Raw genomic sequence first — 27,218 nt, 5'->3', positions numbered from 1 at the left:
CAGAACCATTGTACAAGGATGCATTAAATCAAACCTGAACTTGAAAGAATTCAAAATGTGAGATGGCTTTTAAAACTAAAATCATGTGAAAATGTGAATTTATAGACTCTTCATATCTAAGAATGTCTATTGATAAACTGTTAAAGTTATTTCATTTCTGCTAAAAAGTAGTATGTAAACTGTTTTTTCTTATTATTTCTGGTAAAGTAACTTGTATTACTTTGCTACAGCTTCCCACAGCTTCACTACCATCCTAAAATGTGGTTTCACATCATGGTTTTATATCTCAAATGTGTGGACATCATTTAAAGCCAGCATCTGCTCTACGCAGTGATTTATGCTCAGAAGCCATTAATCAGCTCCCGTGTGCATTTAAAAATTCCACCTTTAGTAGAAGGTCCTGACCAGTATCTTACGTTAAAAGGTGAAATTTAGTATTTTTCAAGTTCATAGCAAATATAATAAAATAAGATACTCTACATACAGAGGAATGGAACTCACGAGGTCATCGTAATGGAGAAATGTAGCATTTTCTAGTGATTATACCAGGGTTTCTGTGTGCTGCTTTAGCCAATCATTTAATGAGTCATGGAACTTTTTTCTTTAAAGATTGCCAAAGTGGTGCGGAGAAGTCCTGCTGTACATTCACTCAGTATCACCGACTACATGTATACGTATGTACGTATGTGTGTATGTGTGTACATATGTACACACATTCTTACATCCATAGATGCAATAGGTGCAGGAATCATTCCTCTTGGCCCCTAAGTACTTCAGAGCAGTAACGTAATACTGTTAGCAACCTACACTTCTCCTTGGACGGCTGCGGCTGTCCCAGTGGCGTCGCTCACGGCGTTTCCTGGCCTGGTCAGGGGCCAGTCCCGACCACACAGCACATTTAGCCTCCTGCCCCGTTCGCCCCCTCAGTCCATAAGGGTTCCTCAGCCTTTCCTGCTGGTCTTTCCCAGCACCGACATGGCTAAGGGCACAGGCCGTTCATGTTGTAGAGCGTCCCTCAGTCTGGGTGTGGGTGGCGTTTCCCCCGGTCGGTTCAGGTTGTGCTATGGTAGGAACACGTCGGAAGCCATGCTGAGTCCTTTCAGGCAGCGTGTCCACAGGCACAGGGTGGGTGTGGTTTGATTCTTGAGGCTGTCAGTTGGTTGAGGTATTGTGTCATAAAACCTTCTTCAGCTTAACAGTATTTGTGGCTCAGCCGCTTCTGAAGTCTCCTCTTTAAGAACTGTGTCAGGCAGAAATCGCAGGACAGCGTGGATCTCTCCTCGGAAGGATGGCTACCAGGGCTAAGCACATCCTGTGTCGTATGTCCTTTCATGCTCACGATTCTTCACTCGCCAGCATCCCCTGTGTCATAAAAGAAGCCATCTCTGGCCTCAAAGGATTTACAGTCTGCGGGGAAGCATAGTGGCAAGCGCATGGTGGCCGCGCTAGGAGCGTGGATGAGGTGCTGGGGGAGCACTCGGGGCCTCACTCAGCACGGGGACCCTCATGGGTGACTTCCTCGAGGCCGGGAAGCTTGGCCCAAGTGTGGACGGTGATGAGCAGTTGGTGAAAGCCGAGGAGGGTCATTGGAGGCTGAAGGATCAGAAGCTGGAGATTTGAGAGAGCGCGGAGCAGGGCTCCTGGGAAGTCAGTGTGGTCTCAGGAGGGGCTGGGCCCGCGCTCACGTGGGGCGCCCTGGAGTGTACCCACAGGCAGGCCCGAGCAGAGCATGGGGCTCTCCGGGGCGAGGCCTGCTCTGGGATTCCTAAGGGAGGAGGAGGATCCCTCGTTGACTAAATGACATCTAATGAGCATTTACTCGGTGCCAAGCCTTGCTCTCCAGACCAGGAATAACGCGGTGAATAAGAGAAGTCCGTTTTTTGATCTTGTGGAGTTTACACTCTTGAATTGCATTTAAAAAGATCCGGCTATCAGTAATGTAAAGAATAGACTAGAGGCACAAGACTAGTTAGGAGTAATTAGATAGCCCTGCTCTGTGGTTAACCCCACTTTATAGATTTTTTTAATTGCCTGTACCCTAATAATATCACAACGTTGAGACTAGAGGTAGTGTTCTAGATAAATGTCATCCACGCCAATTCAACTGTGAACTGGAATTACCTACTACCCTGTGTAAGCAATTTAAGATCCTTCAGGGTGTTTTTTTCATGTTATAGAATCTGACCGCCCATAGTTATCTCTTAGAAATGTTGATCCTTAAAAGGAATCTAACAGATTTCCCAGGACTTGGACACATGACTTGCTTCTTCCTCTCTCTTCGTGTCTGTGATGTATAATTAATCATAGATTACTTCATTTTGTTTCATTTCATTTACAACATTTATGAGCTTCACTTTGTCAGAATGAAACGCCTGTCCCCTCCCTTCCTTTCCAACGGGGCGTAATGAGTGGGAGCATCTTTTCCAGCAGCTGCGTAGTCTGGTGCTGGATTAAATCACGTCATTAGCATAATGTGCCACCCAGTTTGCCCCATCTCTTCATTTCCAGGACATCAAAGTGGCACAGATACCAGTGTAATTGGGTCGTGCTGGCCTGTCAGGTCCTGTCAGCCTCACGGCCGCCGCTGCTGCTAAAAGGCTTCGAGGCATGATCGTTAATTGGGGGCTGGCAGGGTGTCTGAGAAATGTGAAACTTTGGACATTTCTCCATCAATATTTTATTAATTTGAATAACCAGAAGTTAACAGGATCAATTTGATGTATAATACATTGATTAAAAGCCTCGCTTTAGATCCTCACAATAGATATCAAAACTGAAACTTTGCGTCTGTCATTGCATTTGAGAAAAAATGAACACTCCTTCTTTCACACGACTTCCGGTTTTACATGTAATCCAGGCAGCTTCCCGTTCTCACAGCTAAAGGTGCTGCCATCGGCTCACAGGCTCGTACAGGGAGCCCGCAGGTGAGGGCGGGCAGTCGCGGCTGAAGCCAGCGGGCTCTTCTGTGCCGTGTGTTTACAGATTTCTCTCTCTCCGCTTCCGCCAGAGTGGTTTTGTAAAAGCTGCCGCGTGCAGTTGGGTAAGTTGCAATCCGCGCCCCCTCCCCGGACAGCAGGTTGTCCCGAACAATCCAAGCAGCAAGGCTGGTCAGCAAAGTGTGCTCTAAAGCTTTGAAAGGCAGAATGCACACCGTCACTCACTTGGAGAATTCATGTATTAAAAATGACTCAATCTTTTCAGAATCAATTATGACATCCCATCGGTGGGTAGAATAAGCCCCGTCCCATGTGTGACATGTCCTAAGCTAGATAGAATAGGTTTCAAAATATAGTTTAAGTAAATGAAGTGTCCAGTTACCTTCCTGATAGTAATTACTTTCAAAACTATTTTTTATTGCCTGGCTGGTGTGTCTCAGTGGTTGAACATCGACCTGTGAACCAGGAGGTGGAGGTTCGATTCCCGGTCAGGGCACAGGCCCGGGTTGCGGGCTCGATCCCCAGTGGGGGGCGTGCAGGAGGCAGCCCGTCCATGATTCTCTCTCATCAGTGATGCTTCTATCTCTCCCTTCCTCTCTGAAATCAATAAAAATGTATTTTTTTAAAGACATTTTTTTATGTTTTGCAACTTTGCTATCTTTTACTAATGAACCATGGACTTCTCTCCGTAGTTATATACTCTAATCCTTTAACACATGCATGATACTCCATTGCATAGCTCTGCCAGTCATTTAAATGAGCCCCGTTTGATGGACCCTTAGGTTTCTGTCCGTTTTTGCAAATACAGACATTTCTGGTTAAAATGTTGTTTATAGGTAACATTTGACAGGTATCACCTGAGAATTTGTGGGGGCTGTCGCTTCTTGGTCTCCCCGGCCCCCTGACCTAATGAATGAGAGACCGTGAGCCGGGGACCAGCAGTCTATGTTTCCTCCCCTGTCAGGCCACTGTGGGTAACAGTGAGAAGCACCCCTCGAGGGGGCAGCGGTGCCGCCCGCGGTAGCTGCACACCACAGTGACCAAGGGAGCATTTTATGTTATTTCCTTAAATATGTTTTCATTGATTTCAGAGAGGAAGGGAGAAGGAGAGAGAGAAACATCAGTGATGAGAGAGAATCATCAATCGGCTGCCTCCTGCACGCCCCACACTGGGGCTTGAGCCCACAACCCAGGCATGTGCCCTTGGCCAGGAATCAAACCCAGGACCTCCTGGTTCATAGGTTGGTGCTGAACCACTGAGCCACGCCGGCCGGGCTAGGGAGCATCTTTAAATGCCAGGGCCCCATCTCCACTAGATGAGTCGAGTCAGACTTTTGCTTAAAGCTCGCCAAGTGGCACCATGTGCAGCCAGAGCCGGGCACCGTGGCACCTTCCTCGGTGACCGGGAGTGGGCAGCACAGCACTCGTCTGAAATGGGGGCAGGATGTAGATGCCCCTTCCTGCACGTGGCGCTGCCGCAGGAGCCGTCAGCGAGGGGCGCGTGGCGTATCCCTCAGGTGCGTGAGGACAGAGCACACATCCCCGCCATTGCGTTAGGCCGGCGGTGAGAGCTTCGGAAACGCTGCCGGGGTGTCAGGAGACAGTCACACTGTCCCCGGAAAGCAGCTCTCTGCACCAGCACCATGTCGATCTCCTCGCGGGTGTTTCGGTATTTATTTGATCAATATAGTATCCTTTAAGAGAGCGCACAAGAAAACGTAGGCCACTGCCACTGATGAACACGGGGCTTGTTTTGTTTGTAAAAACAGTATTACCTCGACAGTTGGCATTTTTGTTTACTCTTATTTCTCCCAAAGAGCTATTATTTTGAGAGAAAAAAACAAAGACTTTTCTAGCAAAACTTCTGAAGAGTCAGCCTGATTCCTAATAAGAGGAAGCTTCGCAGCCTGGAGTAACGTCCAGGGGCCTTTGGGTCTCTGCAGTGACTCCGCACACCCCGCCTGAAGCTCTGCCAGGGCCTCGGGGAGGGGGATTGGACCAGCTGTGTGAGCTTGACTGAGAGCCACCGTGGCCGTGACGTGTAGAAAGCCACGTGCTACCCAGTCCTCGGCATCGGAAACAGGTGGCACCATTTCGCTGCAGCAGGACGTTGAGCATCACCTTCCGTGCCCAGTTGTCTCTGTGGCTGTTACCGGTGCCACGTCCCACACACAGCAGCTCCTGTCGGCCGGCTGTGTTGCATTTATTTATGCGCGTACACGTACATAAACCATTGTTAAGGTGATAGAAGTAGTGCCGTGTAAATTCATGTGACTTTGCTGATTCTATAAAACTGAATCTTATACCCATCACCCAGCAGTTCTTCTAGAGAATCACTCACATACACAAGAAAACAAAAGAATGTTCAATGCAACCTTGTTTGTAATAGCAAAAAACTGTGACTTAATCGCTCCTCAGTAGAGAAATAAATGGACAATAGACTATATATGCAATATAAATGGAACTCTATACAAAAGTTATATGAGTTAGATTTTAATTATAAACATGCATACATCTCAAAAAAATATGGTATTGGGGGGGGGGAACAAAATTACAGAATGATGAATAGAGGATGGTACCACGAACTTAAAATCTAGAAACGAAGCAATACTGTATGTTGCCTCTGTGTATACACACATGCAGTGGGAAACATGAAAGCACGTTTGGGAATGATGCACACCAGCGCCAGGCTGGGGTTAGCTCTGGGGGAATGAGGAAGGGCGGGGAAAGGAATTGGGAGGTGAGGACTCTTATCTGTGTCGGAAATATTTTATTCTCCAACAACAGCAACGAAAAGGTTTCAGTCAGCTGCAGCAAAATGGTAACATCTGCTTAAGATGCCGAGAACTTGAATATGCCACACTATCTTCTATGCTTCATAATTTAAACAGTTACAGGAATATTTATTCCTCGTAGAAATTTAGAATGAAATAAAACTCACACACAGTCTCACCATAGTGAGGCCTAAATCTAACTGACGGAAACAGATTGCAAGCCCTTTACCTGGGCCGTTCCCCGCTAAGCACCCGTGCCTAAGGCTGTCCCGTGGAGCTAGTTTTTAGAGCCCTACCCATCCAGCTCCGTGGCTGCCGTGACAGGAAGGCTTCGGCACGATCCTCTAAGTACAACATAAAAGTCTGAGCACGTCTAAACGCCCAAGTGAGCCCTACGGAAAAACACGCCTACAATGTGCACTCGCATCCGGCAGGAAGCAGAGGGCCCTGAGCCAGAATGCCGAGAACCACAGCTCTCTTCCCTGCGAGGAATACCAGCTGTCATCACATTCCCCATCGTCCAGTCACGTGACGTGGAGTCCACCTACACAGACAACTCGGAGCACGTCGCATGCAGTTCTTATTTGAGCGACTTCGGTGACTGCCGTTCATCACGCCCAGAATTCCGGAACGCTTCGCACGTGCCGATGCTGACATCCTGCTAACCAGGGGGCTAGCGGGGCGGTGGTGAGCAACAGACCCCCCGAGTGGCCTCGTTACCTGGCCGCAGGCCTTCGCACGCACAGGAACGAAACACAACGGGAACCGCCTGGAGCCCGCCCCCTCTGTGTCGGAGGTGCGGGCCGCGTGGAGCTCTGGCCCGTCGTGCGGCCCTCGTAGCTGAGCCCGTGTTACTGTGCGTCTGCCTGAGAGGGCTTAGCTTCCGTCACTGTCATTCGAGTCGGTGTATTGTTCCCCCTCCCAATTCTGCTGCTTGAATGTTGTTTTTTCATTTTTTTATTATGAAAAAATTCAAACATACAGAAAAGTTGAAATAATAGTACCCTACCACCTAGATTTTACCGTGTGGACCTGCCTTTGAGATACTTTTATTTGGTTATGATCTAGAAATGCAGACAACTGCTTATTTTGAAGCACTTAATACTCACTAATCCCCGCAGCTTCACGAATTTCTGGCACTATATGAAAGACACTTTGAATGTGTGGAAGATACTCAACCTTTCTTGACTCTATCCCTTTAAGTCTTTATTGAGAGCCTACTATGTGCCGGATCCCGGGGAGGATGTTGAACAGCAGATGAATAAGATGGTCCCGGCCTCCGAGAGCTCACAGTATAGAGAGAGGCCAGTGTGTAAACGATTCCGTGCAGGACATGGTGACCGGACGTGCGGTGAGGGCCCCGCAGGAGCAGCCGGCCCTCGGAGGTCAGCTGTCTCTCTCAGAGGAGAGCCTGCGGTCCAGGCCTCCGGTGAGTGGGATGGAGAAGATTCCAGGTGCGAGAGCTGAGCACTGTAAACAGCACACAGGCTGGGGGAGGGGCTAGAGTGTAGGGTGGTAGAAAGGTTTGCAAGCAGAGGGCGATGTCTGGTTTCTTTTGAGAGAGAGGAGAGTTGAGGCTGTGGGCAGGGGATTAGGAGCAGGAGTGCCCGCCTTGCTCGCAGCCTGCCCCGCGCGGGTCCGCTCATTCACTGAGTGTGCACTGCGGGCCGCGCCAGTGACACCGTGCGGAGCAGGTTCACCGCGTCACTGAGCTCCCCGTCTCGCGCTGCCCGCCTGTCTGCTCATAGAGCTAACCGCCCCTCTCGTCTGTCTCCCCTCCTTGTTCTCTGGGATTTCAAGGTTCTAATACTAGAAGCTGCTGGGTTGGCGCCTCTCTCCGATCAGATGAGAACCTAAAGAAGCTTAGAGAGAAAACAGAGAAGAAATTGCACCTTTTGCCTTTATATCCCCAGTAGCTGACACAGTGTTTCCAGTATCTTGAGCTTTTGATAATTCAGTGAATAGGTCACCGAGATACTTGGGCAGTAAAACGGACGGGAGTGGGTGAGCTGGAGGATGCGGTGGGTGTGGGAAAAGGAGGGGGCAGGTATGGCTCCGGGACCTTCTGGCTGCCCTGACCAGGTGGATGGATGGCGAGCTCACCTAAGACAGGAATAGAGGGTGAATGAGGCGGAGAGGAGAGGAGAGGAGAGGAGAGGAGAGGAGAGGAGAGGAGAGGAGAGGAGAGAGCTCGTTTCTGACTCGAAGTTGGAGTTGTCTGTTAGCTGCTGGGCGTGCTGCTTGCTCTTCGAAACCTTCATCTATAATCCACTCGCACGTTGGTTCACAGCGGCAGGATGTGACCAGAATTGTTCCAATGTTGAAAAATAAGCTGGCTCGCCCCGTGGCCAAAACTTCTAATATTTGGAAAATTCTCCGCTCAGAGCATGCCTCCCTAGATACATACTGTTTGGAACTTATCCGTTTTGGATTTATTTTAAGTTGATTCATGTAGCGTCAAAGGAACAAAGAAATGGTAACTAATAACTCCTGTCAGTAACATTAGAGAATTAAAAAGGACATATGATCGAAGTAATCAGGCTGGCGAGGGGAGGGGGTAAAAAAAAACAAACAAAAAAAACAGAACCAGAAAGAAGGTCGGCATCATATAAAGAACTTGTAAGCTCTTTTATCCCTTTGGATAATACGGGGGGGGGGGGGGGAGGGCTCTTGCTTTGCTGTTTGTGTGTTTGACTGTGATCCAAGTATCACCTCTCACTTGGAATTATTTTTGTGTTTCGCCTTAACTCATTGTTATAATACTGCCGGTTTTCATACGGAGGTTGCACAGTTGATATGTTATTAACAAAATAAGCACTTACGTAAATTTGAGTCCTCTGCTACTTAAAGTTCATTCACCTCTTCATTGGGTTCTGTGATGAAGTTTTAAATTCCTATCTTCACAGTGTGGAAATAACCATGTGTACCTCTTTCGCTTTTGTTATGGCTGGGTTTTGTTTTTAATTCTTTTGTGCAGAGGCAGGAAGGTTTTATAAGACAGGTTATTATAACAATTCTAAGTTGGTCCCCTTGCAGGTTATGTAAAAGGCTTAACCAGAATTGTAGCATGTGTTCGTGTGCGGTATGTTGACCGCCCGGTACCTTTTAAGGAGAAAATAACATCATTTAAAATAGGTTCTTTACCATGTTCGTCTCCAGCAAGCAGAGAAGGCTGTCCTCGAGTGCGATGAGACAATAGAGCCACCTTCATTTCTCATGCCCGTGAATGCAGCGGCTCGGTGATTAGTGGGAACCGAGTAGCCTTCCCGGGCATTCATCTCCCTGTCCCCAGATTTGAATATGAAAAGCATATTCAAGTCAAAGACCATCACTCTAATGACACTGGGCAGTCATTTGATTTATTAGGTTTTAGAAGAAATTTCCCTTTAAATATTTCATCACCCTGTGCTAATCCTGGCGATATTGCCAGCTGCAGCCTGTCCCTGCATTAGCGGGCACAGAACGGGCGGAGCGCTCCCCGGCATCCGGGTACAATTGCCGTGAATCTACTGAATAATAAAATAACCTCAGTGAAATATTCAGATTTGGGTTTTTAGTTAAAGTGCCTTAGAATACATCATAAAAGAAAATGTCCTTTGAAAGAAGGGGGTAAAATTACTTCATCAAATATCGAGGGGGTTGCACAGCAATGGGAATTGTTCTTTATGAGGATATTTTTACAATAGCGTTTCAGTTTGGTTAATTATATTGTATGCTTTGCAATACCTCAGTCATCACGGTGGTAAATTTACCCACTGACATATTTAACAATGAATTTCTACACGTTGGTCCCATAAACAGGTCTTATCTTCGGGAGTTTCTAATTACAACCCGAAGTTCTATCATTTTTGGGAGCATGTCTTTGGGTTTAGTGAAGGGGAATCGGGAGCAAATGTAAAACTACAACAAACATTTGACTGAGGCATTATCTTGGCATGATCTCATTTTTAAGTCCTCGTCTATTATTTGTTCTAAATCATTACTCCGGGGAACTCGTGTGACTCCCATAATAATGGCTGTGGCACCAAAATCTGTTCAATAAGAATTGATGTGCGAATTACACTATCAAACAAATACGTATTTTACTTGTTAATTCTGTAAAAATGGCATACAATAAATTGTGAGAAAATGTGTTAGACTGGGAAGAAATGTTCCTTTGTTTGAAAACTACTTATTGAGTGAAATCTATTACGGCAGAGTCTATGAGAGAGTGAGCGCTGGGCCCCGCTCTAGTGAATATGGGCTCATAGAGCTGCGTGCATTAGCATCAGAGCTATAAAGTATTCAACAGGCTTTGATCCGAGCAGCCGGAGCTTCCCCGGGTCCTGAGGTGAGCTGAGCAGTGATAAGCATGCGCTTCATGGCAGGCTTGAAGCCAGGCCAGCGACGCTTGTCATCCGGAAAGCAGTCAGAGATGAAGACCTCACCGCGCCCCTCCCGAGAGGCGCCTGGCGGGTGCTTCCAGCCGCACGTGGGAACCGGGGGCTGCGGGGACACTGTTCACGTCCAACCCCGGACAGAGTCTCACCCCGTCTCTCTGTCGGGAAGAATCTACCACGTGTGACTAAATACTAGTGCGCAGTGCCTTCCAAAAGGCAGCCCGTCGGCCTTCGTGTTTGATTTCAAATCGATAGCAGAAGGGAGGACAGGGTTTTTGACTCGTCTGTTTTATTTGCTTCTTTGTTTCTCTCCCCTCTTTAAACAGACGTCAGAGACGATCCGCATCGAGATCATCGCTCTGAGCCTCAGTGACGCTCGGGTGACTGCGGATGGCACGGTGCAGCGGCTCTTCGTGGAGTTCCGGCTCTGCGGCCTCCCCGCCGAGGAGACGCCCGTGTCGCTGCCCAAGCCCCGGAGAGGGCACTGGGTCCACTACAACTACAGCCACGGTGGGTGCGGCTCGGGGGCCACGGAGCGGGAGCCAGGAGGACGCCCGTTCCCACTCATACAAACCCCAGCCGTCTTGGCAGAGTGACTTCATGAAAGTCGCGTCTGCTGCCCTGGCCGGGCGGCTCGGTTGGTTGGAGCATAGTCCCCTCCACCAACAGGTTGCGGGTTTGACTGCAGGTCAGGGCACTGACCCAGGTTGCGGATTCGATCCCCAATCGGCGTGTATGGGAGGCAACCGACTGACATTTCTCTCTTCCTCTTGCCCTTCCTTTGTCAAAACGTATCCTTGGGTGAGGATTAAAAGAAATTTTTTTAAGACAGATCGGTAGCATAAGGAGAAAAAAGTTGCAGTAGAATTGAAGAAAATGTTGAAGTAATACTAAAGTTAAAATGAAAGCAGTGGGAAAACAGTGTTGCTAGATGTTCCTGCTATCTCGCAGTATCATTTAAAAAATGCCACCTAGGTCTAAAATTGAATTTCATAGAAAAATACTGTATTTCAATGTAGTCGTTTTTTAATCATACGGATTTGAGTGGTTCCGTGGCCTCATTTCTTCAACCTTCCTGATGAATGTGACCACGTAGATGTTGTTACAATATCTGTGTATGTCTCTCCCGTGCATGTGTCTCTCCCAGTGTCTAGGTGTTCGGGATTTTAATCGAATGGCATAAATTCCTACATGACCTTTCCTCATTTAGCCCACACATCCATGTTTAGAAGCAGGCAGGTTTTCTCTTAATTCAGGGCTTTATCTATCTGCTAGTTGACATGTAAGTCTACTGAACCAGTGCAGACCCAATAGGCAACGTGTAAATTCTTCTGTCCACCAACTTGAAGGTGTTTTTAAAATGGTATGGCGGTGTACAAGTGGAGAGGTGTGAGAAACGTCACGCCAGGCTGCCGGGAGCCGGAACTGCTGTCCCGTCGGAACACACACAGTGCAGCAGCGGACGGAACCTCGCAGCGACGTTCCCTGCACTGTGGCCTGAGCGCACTCCAGAGGGAGCTGTGCGCTGAGGCCTGCGTCAGTACACAAAGTGAGAAGGCTGGACTGGTGAGCCCCAGGATTATCCGGAGCCTAATTCCGTCTTTTTTGAGCGGGGTTAGTAGCGGTTTCCCCCCCACACACAAATCTGTCTTCTTTGGGCTACCGACACGGAGAAAACATTGCTAGACCAAGGGAGCAAGAACAAAGCGATCGGATGGCGTTGCCCTTGGAAACGTTGCTGAGAAAGCAAGAAAATCGTTTGGAAGAAGGTGAGAGTAACGTAGGTCGGAAGAATGCTCTCTGGGCCGGATAAAGCCTTCCAGGGAATTGACAGTGGGGGAGAAGAGAATGAAAGCGCCCCCCGTTTTTCTGAGACGTGTACAGATCATCGAGGTCCCCGGTCTCTGAGCATTGAACAGTCTACCTGGTGGGACAGGAAGGTTAATTCAGAACATGGAAAGGACGCAGAGCTTCAGATTTTGTTGCTGACGGGAGGGGAGACTTGGCAAAGGAAGGATTGGGGGCGATGACTCTCGCACACAGTGATTGTTGAGATTCAAGGTCGTTAAGCCATCTGCATCTCTTACTGCTGCCACGTGACACGAGGGAGGATGCAAGGACCGCTCCTGCCCGCAGAAGGAGGGTTGCTTTTGATGGTGGAGCGTTCAGAACCCACCCAAGTGTTTGGACTGCTGGGTTGTATCTTTCTGAGGCATATGCTTTTAGTATGTTTATGTCCAATCTAGCCAGTCCTAAACAAAGGTGATTTCCGGTGGAAATGAAAGGTAAATAGCTTAACTTGTAGGAGTTCTGATATTTTTCATAAGTGCCAGCATTTCTTTCTAAAGGATGCATTTGAATTTTGGAAATTTTAGACCTTTTAAAAATATATTTTTTCATTGATTTCAGAGAGGAAGGGCGAAGGAGAGAGAGAAAGATAGAAAGATGAATGATGAGAGAGAATCACTGATTGGCTGCCTCTTGCACGCCCCACACTGGGCATCGAGCCCACAGCCGGACCGTGCCCTGACCAGGAATTGACAGGGCGCACGAACCTGCGGGGCCTGCCATCGCCGCACCTGGCTGTTCAGGGTTGCCTCTGGCTTCCAGAGCTGCTCACACTTCCCAGGCGCACCGGGAGGCGCCTTGGCTCGTCTAGGGAAACAGGCGCTTAGGCAGCACAGGCTGGGCCTAGTGTGGCGAGATTCCGAGTGACTTCCTGTGTGGACGGTGTGTTTTTTGGGGGGGGTTATTTATTTATTTATTTTTGTACAGTGATCTACGTGGATAAAGAAAACAACCAAGCAAAGAGAGACGTCTTAAAAGCCATCCTGCGCCAAGAAGAGATGCCTAACAGGAGGTACAGGACGCGTTCTGAGGGGCGGGTGGTTTGCACAGAGGGACTCTCGGGAGCTCTGTGGGGTGCGGACGGCACGGGGTGAGGACAGAGAGCACGTGGGGGTCTCTGGGTCTCTCCCTGGAAAGCGCCCTGCCTGTGGCGCTGGGAAGACCAAGCCTGCACCGTGCGTGAGGCATCCATGGCCGCTGCGGTGTAACTGTCAGGAGCCAGTGGTGCTGGCAAGGACGGGCCCTGTGCCACCACTGGCTTGAGTATAACTTCTTGTTCCCTCGCTTACCAGCTGTGTGACCGCAGACAAGTGACTTAACCACCCTGTGCCTCATTCCTTCAGCTGTGAAATGGAGATAACGTACGTTCAATGGAGAGACGAGCGCCTGACAGGCAGTTAAGCAATAAGTGTGGGTTGCTATCAGCAGTGATATCAATATTACTATTTTAACAGTTCATCAGCCTTTCCGACTAATTCTTATCTTGCTATCACTGGTCATAATTCACTGTTTCATGGTTTTTCGTGCATGGGGGCAAATTTGAACAGGACATTTTCCAGTTCTGGTTCAGTAGAGAAATGATACACTTGTCCAAGGTCACACCGCTGATAAGCAGGAAGGCAGAAATTTGGACTCAGAAAGGGTGGCCTTAACCAGGCCATCTCAATCCCGGTATTTTCTGGGTCGTTCAAAATACTCATCTTCTCCACCTGCCACACACCAGGCTCTGCCTCCTCACAGCTACCGTGTGAGTGTGAGCGTGAGGGTTTCTAGCTTCTAGCCAAAGCCCAGTGCTAGCAGGCATGGGCTCAGTGACGGAGTGAAATGTTGGAGACTTACTTCCAGCAAGTTCGTTTAAACTCTTGTCATGTTTACCTGATTTTGGAAAGGATTTGATTATTTTTCAAGACCCCGTTTTCCAGAGGCTTAGATGTTTATCTGAGAATGTTAACTAAGACACAAGCTTCTTGTTTCACTTCAGACTTGGGCTGGATACGTTTTGAAAATGGTTAAAGTGGTCGTTTACAAGCAGCGTGGTTTCAGCTGTGGTGCCAACACATATCAAAGGAGTCCTCAGCTGCAAATTCCTGTCCTTTGGTTCGTCCAAGTGTGTTTGGCCTCAACACATGTCACTAATTCAAATCAGTCCCATCAGAACCCCACAATTATGTGTCTAAAGTGAAACAAAACTTGGTGCTCTGATCATAAGTTAAGAGCCTGCTGGAGTAACACAAACATTCCATCTGACATGATTCAGGGAGCAGATCCCTGTGTTTTATAGGACCCACATGGGGTTCAAGGGCTAGAGCATCTCCCAAAGTGTGCATTTCCATAGGAAATACTGCATTCCTGCTGGCAGTGCTACCCTAGCTCCGTGGTCTGTAGTCACTTGATCCTGTTAGCCTTAGAAGTAGATGTATCAGGCCTAATGCGAGGTGACAGGAGAAGGCTTGACTCTGGGTGATGGGCACACGGTGCAATAGACAGATCTTGTAACCTAGAACCCGCACCTGAAGGCTGTGTGTCCATGTTGACCAATGTCACCCCAACAGTTTAATAAATATTTTTTTAAAAAACTAGATGTATCAAAATAGGGTCAGATATATAGAGGGGATATAGCATGATGGGAAAAAAAAATTTAATAAAATCCTATATAATAAAAGGGTAATATGCAAATTGACCCTAAAGGTGGAACAACTAGAATGCCCACTGGACCGGTCACACTGACCACCTCTTGGTCCCTTTCCCAGGCTGGCAGGCTCCGATCGCCTAATGGCGAATGGGGAACCAGGGGTGGGTGGTGGGAGATGTGGGTGGTGCCAGGCCAAGGCCCCCGGGTGGGGCTGGCAAGAGGGTGGGAACAACCAACCTCTCGGTCCCTTCCCCTGACCATCAGGCACCTATCGCCCGATGGCGAAAGGGGAACCAGGGTGGGTGGTGGCAGGGGTTGGGGCTGGCTGCTGGCAGCCAGGGAAGATGGCCCTGATTGCAGGCCAGGCCCAGGGACCGTCCCCACGCACGAATTTTGTGCACTGGGCCTCTAGTTTAAAAATAAAAGATCAGATTGTCTGTCACAGTGAGCATCCGGCTCTTCAGATTCTAGAGACGAATGTCTGTCCCTCGGAGCTTGGGAAGGCGGATTGCTGTCCATCTGCAGGCTGGTGTGCTGTGAGAGTGCTAGGAGTTCTCCTACTAGCTTGTCTGACTTCATATAATACTCTTTTATTTGCAAATTTCGAGATGTCATCCATGGCGACCAGCCCTCTCGGCGTTCTGTTTGGTGGTTTTCTCACGGGGCGGTGACTGTCTGCTTCTCCCTCCCAGCATCCGCTTCACTGTGGTCAGCGACCCCCCGGAGGAGGAGCAGGACCTGGAGTGTGAGGACATCGGCCTCGCCCACGTCGACCTCGCTGACCTGCTTCGGGAAGGGAGGGACCTCGTCCAGCAGAATATCGACGGTACGGGCGGCGTGCTGCTCAGCTGCAGGGTCTGGACTAAAACCTCCCTTTGGCTGGCTGCGAGGACAGCGAGTCGCAGGCTGGCTGAACCCTGTGCAGCTCAGGCCTCACTGTGCTGGACTGACAGCCTCGCCTTCCCGTCCTCCATCCGGCCCCTCCCGCCCTCCCCCTGCCTCCTTTGGAGGAAATTTAAAGATAATTAGTTGTGTTTCACAGGGAATTATTCAGTTTGTTCCTATTGGGTGTTTACGGAGGCCCTGTGCTGTCAGGCTTGTTTCCGCTGTGGCGTGATATTCTGGGAGATGGTTTTAGTCTTTTGTTCTTTGTTTGTTTGTTTTTTATATATTTTTATTGATTTTAGAGAGGAAGGTAGAGGGAGAGAGAGAGAAACATCAATGATGAGAGAGAATCATGGATCGGCTGCCTCCTGCACACCCCCCATTGGGGATCAAGCCTGCAGTCCAGGCCTGTGCTCTGACCTGGAATCAAACCATGACCTCCGGGTTCATAGGTCGACACTCAACCATTGAACCACGCCTTTTGCAAGCCTTCTCTCTCATTCGGGGTCACAGTCCAGTGATGGTCATACAGGACTCGTGCCCTGCAGGACTCGGGGGACAGAGGGTCTGAGCAGATGTGACCTGTGGGCTTCACCTCTGCAGGTGTGCATCCCAGCAGGGCTTCCTGTCCCCCTGTCCTCGCAGGGCGCCCGAACCCACGGAGGAATGTGGCGGGCCGTCCACGGGGTGTGGAGAATGAGCCGAGCCCTAGTCTCAGGCGTTACGTGGGCAGAGCCATCTCCGGGGATGCACGTGGTCTGCTCAGCCTTCACTCGTGCACTAAGCGAACACTTCCCTGACACCGAAGGGCCGGGCGCTGTGCGGGCACCACCGTCCACCCGGTCACGCGGCAGCTGCGTGTCCTGGAGGCATGTCAGGTGCTCCCAGGGCAGGGTCAAGCCACGTATGAGCAGATTAGATCAAATAACCACAGTAGCAGCCTGCTCTGGGAATTCTGATAAACCAGACACATCCGACTACAAGGCAGTGGGTCACAGAAGAGAAAGATGAGAGAATTAAAATATTAACCCATACCACCTGATAAGACACCCAGCGGCAAGAGAGCCTGACAGAAATAACCAAATTACATACGCTTCCTATTCTGGATCTTTCTTCCAGTCGGTTCTGCTTAGCAGCCGTGTCCTCATTCTGCAAGGCCACGTGTGGCCACCCTGGCCTGGCGCAGACAGCGACTGCGGCCGTGCTCGGGGGAGTCAGTTTAGGGTTCTAATGTGTTCTGTGCCAGCCCAGAGGCGAAACGGCCCAAAGAGAGAACCCTCAGGGGCACGAGCGGCCCCCTGTGCCCGTCAGTCCCCTGCCTGCCCCTTCTCCACCTGAGTCTCTGCACCAAGTTCTATGCGAAGGTTTTCTCACCCGTTTCCTTGGAATGAAACACACACACACCATAAAGTTCAAGTAAAACCACACGGGATAGAAACAGGAACCTACATGGACTCAAGTGCTGTCGAGCTTGGAAAGGTCAGGGTTCCGGCCTGGAGGCCCTACAGGCATCAGTGTGCACAGAGGGCGGTGCCCCGGTGCCTGCCCAGCATCCCTCCTGCCCCCCCCCCACTCCCCGAGCTCCGAGGAGACCAGTGCTTTGCCCAGCGGCTGCCTGTGGTACAACCCCTCAGTCCACAGACCTGGATATTCCTGACCTGCCATTTTCACATGTCTAATTCCACACCCACTCCATTACAACGGAATGTTGTAACTACCAACCCAAATCCCGATCGTGTGACTTCTGCACAGTGGTTAGAACAGGTCCTTCTTCGTAGTCGCCTGACCCCTTTCACACTTGGTTTCACTGGCTTGGAAATCCTGACTCTTTTGGAATTATCATCCCGCAGCCTGTCCGCTAGGTACACATGACGGGTCGCTCCTTCCAGTGCATCTAGGATGTGTCAGACGTGTATCTCCCTGCACGCGTGGCAGCTGTGTTAGCTTTCTGAGATGCCAGTGAACTTTGGACTTTCATAGCGGCATCTCCATCCTTACAGCCAGGGTACCAGCTGCCCCACCTGAAGGACATCTGTGGGGTGATCCTAATGTCTGTCTGCTCTTCTCTCCCTAGTGTGGGACGCCCGAGCGGGTGGCAGAAGAATCGGCCAGCTCCGGGTGACGGTGGAAGCGCTCCAGGCCCTGCGGTCGGTCCGCGAGCAGGATGGCGCGGGCTGGGAGGCCTGAGAGGAGCGGCCCCGGAGACGCCGCCTCGTCCAGAGCGGATGCTCACGCTCAGAGCTCGGAGCTGAACTGTCTGCAGTACTCTGTGCCTGTCATCTCTCACTCACGGGAGGCTGGGGTGAAGGGTTCAAGTTTTGTATACTCTTTCATTTGGTTCTTTTTCAAATATATGTATTTATTTCAGAGAGGAAGGGAGACGGAGAGTGGGAGAGAGAGAAACATCAATGTTGAGAGAGAATCATGGATCAGCTGCCTCCTGCACGTCCCACACTGGGGATTGAGCTAGCAACCCGGGCATGTGCCCTGACCGGGAATCGAACCGTGACCTCCTGGTTCATAGGTCAGTGCTCAACCACTGAGCCACGTGGGCTTGGCCATTTGTTTATGTTTCTTTCCCCTCTTCCCATGGCTGCCATCTGTCCGGACTTCAGATCTCCCTAAGGGGCAGCACCTCAATACATACCCAAAGGATAGTATAAGAAAGACTATTTGCATTTTCAACATTTCCTTATGAAGAACTGAAATGCAAGTCCCATTTTCATTTTTAATAAGCAAAAAGCATAAATCATAGAAAACCTATGAAAAAGAAGTACTTTCATGTTATCCCTAATCGTCCCACTAAGTGGAATGCCCATGATTGGCCTCATTAAGAGTTTTATACTGTGAAGATTTTATTAGAAGCAATATATGAAAATTACTCGGATTAATGTGTTAATCCTCCTCTTTAAAATGCTAATACCCATTTTACGCACATTAACGCTCAGTGAGCACTTCCTTTGATGCCTGCAGTTCCTATCAATTAAATATGAAGAACAAGGCTTGGCACCCACTTACTAAGTTCCTGCAAGTTGTTTGTTTTTCTCTCTTAAAAATGACATTCCTTCCTGTTTGTCCTGTTTTCAAGGATTTTGCGACGGCGGTTTTGGTGATGGGATCCAGGAACATGTGTGTGGAGAGAGGAGGCGGAGACAGATGTATATGCAATTTACACTTTGGAAACTTAGCTCGTGACAGAGAGAGGAATGACGAGAAAGCACGGCCCGGGGATACGCGCAGCAGCCCTGGAAGGGTACCCCGCGGGCGCGTCTTGGCCGGACATGGGCCCGTACAATGCGGGGGGGGGGGGGGGGGGGGGGCCGGGGCGGCGGGCCTCCGGAAGCGGCTCCGCACGGTGATTTTCTCGCTTTTACCCGGTCTCACTGAAGGATTTAATTGATATTTTAATGGTGCTGTGAATCAGCGCTGCAAAGGAATTGTCTCTAGAGGTCCAGGCTATAATGCAGTTCATTTTTTAATTTACTCTTTTATTTGTCATTTTCTTCAAAGGATTTTTATAGGCTGCGGGTTTCCACTGTTTGCAAACAGGCTAGGTTCCTTCCTAAGCATATGTAAAGTATTCAGGGAGATAAGTAATTTATTAAAATCTACCTAATTTGCCGTGCTATATTAAATCTCTGCTCCGGTGCTCACAGGCCATTTCATTTAGAGAATTAGGCATTCCCTCTTTGTGTGATTAAAGCTCTGGAAAATGAGTTCTTTGCTCCTATTTGTGAACATTCAAAGCCCGCTAATGGCAAGAAGATGGAATAGATTATGAGACAATTCATTACAGTTCAACAGAGGAAAAAAGCAGCTATAATGCAGAAATGCAAGTCTGAGTATCTGCATATAGTTTGAACCATCTGTGCTCTCCTGGCCTCTGTCATGACTCTCCTCTTCAGGGGGCTTTGAAATGACATCCGTACGACATTAACTTGTCGATGTGCGCTGTGGGCCCAGGAGCGTGCGCCTGGCCACGCCGGCCGTGGGTGCTGTGTCTGCCCCGGGGCCTCCTGCCTGGGGCCTGCCACCTCCAGGGAGACTCGCTCTCATCAAACTCTGGATCTCCGCGGTCACTCATTCCTCTGGAACCTTCTGGAGACCGCAGCCTCTGCAGCTGAGCCTCTCCAGCCCTCGTAAACGGCCACAGGTCTGTTGTCACTTCAGCTGGCCGATCCTCCTCCCGCCTCTCAGAGCGCTTGTGGCTCTCGCAGCCGGGGCCATGAGGCCCGCAACCCCCCCCCCCCGCCCCCCACCGTAATCCCGAACAGCGGGGCCTGGGATTAGCCGCGTGGCTTTGGAGACATTTATTGTGTGTTATTGTTTAAAACATGACATCCCACACGAAATGCCCTTTCTGTGGGGGAAGGAGCGGATGGCGCCGACTTCTTATCTGTGAGAGGAGAGAAGGGTGTTTATCCGAAACCCTCTGCGACCTGGTCAGCTGTGTGGACTGTGTGCGCAGATGAGACCCGAGATTCAGCCATGGTCCTGTTGTTCGCTTTTGCCATATGGATTATTAAAGGTCACTTCCTACTGTTAAAATGCTCGCCTCGATACGTCAGCACTCACAGAGCTGTTCACACCTGGCTGGTGGGTGCTGACAGCTGAGTGGGCGAGAGGCCTCGCTGCTCCCCTGTGGGCGCGGCACTCAGTCTCATCTGCCTGAGATCGGTGTCTCATCTCATGTCAACCAGCGTTCATTGAAAAGCTCACCTGTTGGATCACAGAGCAGTGGGCTTCCATGGGAGCCAAGCCCCATCCATTCCAGTGGTTCAGGGGCAGGGGGTCAGCAGTGGCCTCGCCACGCACACTCACCCCGTCAGGGTAATGCTGAGTAGACCCACAGGTCCCGGTGTGAACGTGCAGGTCCCAGTGTGAGCGCGCAGGTCCCGGTGTGAACGCTCAGGTCCCGGTGTGAGTGCCCAGCTCTCAGTGTGAACACGCGGGTCCTCGTGTGAACACACAGGTGCCGGTGAGAACCTGCAGGTCCCGATGTGAACACGCAGGTCCCGGTGTAAATGCACAGGTCCCAGTGTGAATGTGCAGCTTCTGGTGTGAACCCACAGGTCCTGATGTGAATGTGCAGGTCCCAGTGTGAACCCGCAGGTCCCAGTGTGAACCCGCAGGTCCCAGTGTGAATGCATATGGCACACTCAGTGCTTGGGGCTCAGTGCTTTAGATCAGTGGTCGCCAGCCTGTGGTCCGTGGGCCACTGGTAGTCCGTGAGGTCCAAAAGATTGGCGACTGCTGCTTTAGATTGGAATATAAATAGACGTGGCGTGGTGTGGGAGAGCGTGTTCACATGGTTTTGCCTACTGCAGTAGAAATGTCAGATTCCCAGCCACTGTCAGGAGAGGAGCTGACGAAAATAAGTTTTATGGTTTGCAGTGTGGTTTACGTAGAGAACATATTTCTTCACTCTCAGTTTCAACATGTTTTCTAAATTATCATGGTTTATTGCTCTTTAACTTAAGTTAGTTTTTTTAAAGAATAAATAGAGAATATATTTAATCAAATAAAGAACAGGCACATTGAAATTCTGCTCTTCCTGCCATTCATTTGTTACCACAAAACACAAACAGTTTCTATGTGTTAGGAAGAAGTGGGGGCTGAGGCGTGGTCATGTGACTTGGGAGGTTCTGCGTGCACCCCCGTTCCCACGATAAAACGTAAATTATTTTAGTAATCTGACATCAAGCGCTGCGACAACGCGGACCACTTCTTACACATGTTCTAACAAGGATCCGATTAACATTTTTGTGGATATGGAAACTAACTTTTTTAGTCAAACTGGCACTATTGCTGAATTTGGAATGATTTCCTTATGCACTCGCGAGCAAAATGTGAAGCATGTCTGTGAACAAATTTGACCATAAAATGTCATCTTGATGTCGTATAAAACGACCAAGGGAGCGCGTGGAGCATAGACAAGTATCAAGTGATTGACAGTGTCCTGGCGATAGCTCACCCCCAGCCATGAGCGCACATTCTAACAGGTCACTCCTGCCTGCAGGCCCCCGACCACCTGAAGTCAGAGGAACTGGGCCTCACGCCTTAGCAGGCCCATGAATGGAGCCAGCACAGCTTCCCTCCCCGTCGCTCAGAACAAGACAGCCTCCAGGTCAGCCAGGAACGCATTCCCGCCCAAGAAGAGGATGCTTGAGCTAAGAAACCCTGTACCACCCCCTCCCCGCAGGATTGATGATCTGCCCTCGCTAGTCCAGGGAAATGTAAAGCAAGTTTCCATTAAAAAGAGAAAGAAGCCCCCATCCATTTCCATCAGAAATAAAAATGGGAATCAAAGCTTTTCAGCAGGAAGGAGTTGTGCTCCAGTGATGGCGGGCTGGGTGGGTTGGCCCACCCTGTGTGTGAAGAACAACTGGGAAAGCTGATCTTACATGCACACACACACACACACACATGCACAACATACATCACACGCATACACACATACATATATACGTGTGCACATGCACACATGTATGCACGCACATACATCACACGCATACACATGTATACACATACACACATGCATGCACATGCACACATACACCCACATCACACACATACGCACATCACACACACATCAAATGTATATACACACGTATACACACATACACGCACATACACATCACACACGCGCGCACACATATATATATACACACACATGCACACACACTCGCACGCACACACACAGAGACTATAAATATCCAAAGTGTTTGAAACAGTCCGAGCGCCACCCGCTGCGGGGCTGGGAGAGGCGGGCACCGGGTCTGGAAAGGCACGCGGGGCGGGGCGGGAGGCGGCCAGAGCTCCAGCAGACGTGGGGCTCTGAGGCCCAGACTGAAGCTTCGGGTCCAGCAGGGACCGAGGTGCCTCGGTGAACCCTCAGGCTCCAGTTACCCCCGCGGATGCCCTCCGCTTCGTTGTTACGCACGGTGTTTGGTGCCCAGGAAACGAGCCGGGCACACGAGGAGGCGAGGCCACATGACCACAGACAGACGGGGAGACAAGGAGTTCAGACCGTGCAGTCATCACCTGTGAACCTCCAAACAGCTGCTCAGTGTGTCCACGCAGTTAGAAACCTTGAGAAGCTTGACACGGAATTGCATGTTATTTAAAAAAAAAAAACCAGTGGAAATTGTATAAGTGTGACTGACATAAAGAATTCACCAAGTGGGCCTACCAGCAAATCAGACACAACAGAAGAGGGAACAGGAAAACAAATGATGATGCAAGGAAAGAAAATAAAAAAACATTTTCTGAAGTGGGGAGGGGGTAGTTCATAGCCATGGGACTGTGTGGAAAGCTACACAGATCATTGGAGTCCCAGGAGAGGAACAAGAGAATTGGAATCACTGTTCCAAGAGACAATGGCAAAGACTTTCCCAGAACACTCATGAGGCACAGATGTAAGAACGACTCAGTCCAGTGTGGCCAAGCGGGGTCCACACAACGAAAATCACGGAGGACCCAGCACAGAAAAGCTCCTGAAAACCACAGGCAAAGAGGAAACCCTAAAGCATCAGACCCCCGCCCCCCACAACCCCGAGTGCCGGCTGCCTGGCGGAAACAGCTGAAACAGCGGAGGAGCCATTGGAGAACAGCAGGAGGTGCTCTGGGGCGGGGGGGGGGGGGCCAGCCTGCATCCTCCCACTTTAGGGTTTATTCACAAGCATGGACGTGAGCACCCGGGGAGCTCTTGGCCGCTGGGAGCCAGGAGCCAGCGGGTTAACACTTCCCCTTCCCACCCCCCAGATGGACAACCCCAGCACCGTCACTAGGGTTCCAGCAGAAGTGAGCCCATCCCTCCCAGATCAACCTGCTGATCCTGTTTCAGGCTGGCCAAGCCCGGGGGACCCAGGCTCAGAGCAGATGCCAGGAGAGGCCCTAGGAAGCAGGACTTCAGGATGGGACTTTGAAACTGGGCTGCTCCCTAACGAGGTGGCAGAAAGGATGCCACCCTTTATGGTGAGTGGCATTGGGATAAAGCCTGGCAGGTGATAGAGCCTGAATGGTGGTGTTTTAAGATGGGGGGCAGAGGGGGGGGAGCGAAGCATTGGGTTACCAGCTGTTTACTTTTCTAAATTGATGATACACTTCACTTTTGTAAAAGTTAAGAAAAACTTTTCAGCAGATGAAAAAAACTCCAGAAGTAATCAAGAAAACCAGCCCTAATGCAAAAAGAAAACGAAATACAATATTTCAATAGGAATCTACAATAATAAAGCGTGATATGCTAATTAGACCGGACAGCCGAACGACCTTCCAGACGTCCTTCCAGACGAAGCCAGGCTGCAAGGGCCGAACCCCTTACACAAATTTCATGCACTGGGCCTCTAGTTAAATATAATTAAATAAGCAATTGCAGATGGGTGGGCGGGGGAGGGTGGGGAACAGATCAGAAATGTAAAACTCAAAATAGAAATTGACAAACTGGAACTTATGAAATGGGAAGTGATGTTAGGAGAGAGATTATTTTAGGTACCTAAGAGAAAAGAAATATTACTGAGAGTGGACTAAGGAAAGTAGTGGATAGAAATGAAAGCCAAGAAAACAAAATGAAGCCGAAACCGGTTTGGCTCAGTGGATAGAGCGTCGGCCTGCGGACTGAAAGGTCCCAGGTTCGATTCCGGTCAAGGGCATGTACCTGGGTTGCGGGCACTTCCCCAGTAGGAGATGTGCAGGAGGCAGCTGATCGATGTTTCTCTCTCATCGATGTTTCTAGCTCTCTATCTCTCTCCCTTCCTCTCTGTAAAAAATCAATAAAATATATTTAAAAAAAAAAAAAGAAAACAAAATGAAGAGGCAGAAAGGGTCAGTGAGAAAATGATAGACAGGCACACTGAGTATAATTAGAGGCTCTGAAGAGAAGCACCAAACAATGGAGCAGAGCTAATCTATAAGCCGATAATTCAAGGAAGCGTTTCTGAAGTACAAGACCCGGCTCTGCATATGGAAAGGGCCCACCACGTAGGAAAATTGATTTTAAGCAGTCAGCTTTTTAGACAAATTCTGATACAACAACTAGATATTAAAGTCAAAGGAAAAATAATTCCCTGGCCCTCCAAGCAAAGAGAACCCGCCATTTATATCGAAAGTCCGCTTGACGTTAGATTTCTAATAGGCAGCTTACAGTGAAACACTCCTCTCAAAAACTCACCGTGGGAATGGAGGGTTTCTCTTTTATCCCACTCAACTTTCCCTCAAATACGGCTATAGAGAACCAATTTTTATTACGGTGAAATTCACATAACATAAAAGTAACTGCTGTAAAGGAAGCAATTCCGGGGCATTTCGTACATTCACAATGTTGCACAACCCCCACTTCTATCTAGTTCCAGACACTGTCTTCACCCCAAAACAGCCATGTAAACACGGAGCCGTTATACCCCATGCCCCCCTCCCCAGCCCTGGGCAGCCACCATCCCGCTGTCTGTCTCTGAGGGCTCACCTCGTTTGGATATTTCATAGAAACAGAATCACAGGATACACGACCTTCAAGTCTGCCTTCTCTCACTTAGCATGGTGGTCTCGAGGGCCATCCGTGTCATAGCGTGTATCGTTATTTCACTCCTTTTCATGGCTAAGTAATATTCCACTGTGTGAGTAACTACAATTTGCTCGTCCATTCATCCATCCATTGATGGGCGGGCATCGGGGCTGTTCTGCCTCTGGGCGACTGTGCCAGTGCTGCTGTGAACGTTTCCGTACTGGGGTTTATTTGAGTGCCCGTTCTCGAGTCTCCTGGGGTTACGTCTAGAAGCGGCATTGCCGGGTCCCATGACAGCTCTGTATTTCACTTTCTGAGGCCCCGCCAAGCTGCTTCCCACAACAGCAGAGCCATTTTCCAGTCCCGCGAGCACTGTACAGGGGTTCCAACTTCTCCACATATTTGCGACATTTGTTATTCTCCTTCTTTAATTGGCAACAGCCATTCTTGAGTGTGAACTGGTGTCGCGCTATGGTTTTGATTTGTGTTTCTCTGGTGACTCATGGTGTGGAGCATCTTCCATGTGCTTGTTTGTAGAAACGCGAGTTTAGACATGCAAGAATTCAGGGAATGTCGGGCCCCGCGTCCTTCCTGCGGAGGCTCCCGGACGGCCACCTCCGCCCGACCCAGCAATGGATGGAAACTGTCCAGGGAGCTGCCGGTGAGCACCGGCCACACGTAACGATCGATGGCAACCGGAGGGCCGGACAAAGTGGGAGGCTCGTAGGTAGCTATTGTGTGCTCTGACCAGGTAGCCCTAACACAGATGGTTTTATTATAGGGAAAGCGGGGAAAGAAATGGGGAAGGAGAATAAAGGTATGGGTTTCCCATAGATTATAGGTGACAAATATGTCACTTAAAGCAGACAGACCAGATAGCACACCAGAAGCCTAAATAAAGAAATCATAGACATCATATAAAGATAGTGGGAAGCCCTAACTGGCTTGGCTCAGTGGATAGAGCATCGGCCTGCGGACTGAAAGGTCCCAGGTTCGATTCCGGTCAAGGGCATGTACCTCGGTTGCGGGCTCCTCCCCAGTAGGGGGTGTGCAGGAGGCGGCTGGTCGATGTTTCTCTCTCATCGATGTTTCTAACTATCCCTCTCCCTTCCTCTCTGTAAAGGATCGATAAAATATATTTAAAAAAAAAAAAGATAGTGGGAAGATAATCTCTACAACAACAACCACACACACAAAAAAACACTTCATTCTAAGCACCAACATTTTTAAAAACTAAAAAGCAAAGAAAACAGACCAAGGAATGAAGAACACGTGGTAAAGATGCACAATAAATATTACATAAAATAACAGGGCAGAGCTAAAACTGAGTATTTCAGTCGGAACAATAAGTGTACACGGTCTTGCTCACTCATGTAAAAAAATATTTCCAGATTTTCTTTCACGGCAAAACTCTTATGTTGTAAGAGCCGCTCCTAAAACAAGCTACAATAAAACTAAAGGAAGGCAAAACTGTACCTGCAAACGCACATAAAGAGAGCGGGGGTTGTGACTTTGCTATCCGACAAGATGAATATATTTATATATGAAACCTAAACAATATAATTCCACGGTAGGATACATATTGAACTCTTGACCCTTATCAAAGAGAATGTTTCTTCTTTTCAAATACACATGGAACATTCATGAAAATTGACCATATGTGAGGTCACCAAGAAAACTTCAATAAGTCCTTTTAAGTAAAAATAATGCAAACCAACAACATTGTCTTATTACAATTCAATAATATGGAAAATAAATAAAAATCAAAAGACATGAGATCTTTTCCATCTGGAAATTTAGAAAATTGTTAAACATTTCTTAATCAAACAATTCTTAGCCAACAAGGAACTGAAAATTGACACTGAGCAATTCTTTTTAAGAAAAATGATTATGAAGAACACTACATATCAGAATCTTGGAGATACCGTTAAAGAAAAGGTTAAAAGAAAGGGCATAGATTAAATATTTATAAGAATGAAAAGGAACATGTAACCATAAATTAAATATCTATCTCAAAAGTTGGAAAAGGAGCAAAAAGTAAAATGAGTGAAAGTAGAGAGAAGGAAATAATTAATAAAAAGCAGGAATAAATAAAAATCAGAGGCTGTTCTACAACATCCCGACACTATGGCGTGCAATTCTACACAAATACAGTTGAAAACCTAGGCCAAATGGATGATTTTCTAGAAAGTACAGCTCACCTATCTTGACCCTAGTACAGGGGTCCTCAAACTACGGCCCGCAGGCCACATGCAAATACAAATA

General features: G+C 48.9%; 1 protein-coding gene across 1 annotated transcript in view; it reads left to right on the top strand.

The window, feature by feature from the left end:
- The window catches only part of RPGRIP1L (RPGRIP1 like), a 76,674-nt gene extending 57,599 nt beyond the window's left edge, over positions 1-19,075 (top strand). The window contains exons 23-26 of the mRNA XM_081108552.1: positions 10,416-10,599; positions 12,865-12,949; positions 15,262-15,395; positions 17,529-19,075. Coding sequence (XP_080964678.1) covers positions 10,416-10,599; positions 12,865-12,949; positions 15,262-15,395; positions 17,529-17,641 — 516 coding nt within the window. The 3' untranslated portion in view covers positions 17,642-19,075. The remainder of the gene's footprint in view (positions 1-10,415; positions 10,600-12,864; positions 12,950-15,261; positions 15,396-17,528) is intronic.
- The last annotated feature ends 8,143 nt before the right edge of the window (positions 19,076-27,218 follow it).

The sequence above is a fragment of the Myotis nattereri genome (genome assembly GCF_964212035.1).
Source record: "Myotis nattereri genome assembly, chromosome: 15".
In the NCBI taxonomy this organism is placed as follows: Eukaryota; Metazoa; Chordata; class Mammalia; order Chiroptera; family Vespertilionidae; genus Myotis; species Myotis nattereri.
This window is presented reverse-complemented; position numbering and strand designations above follow the sequence as displayed.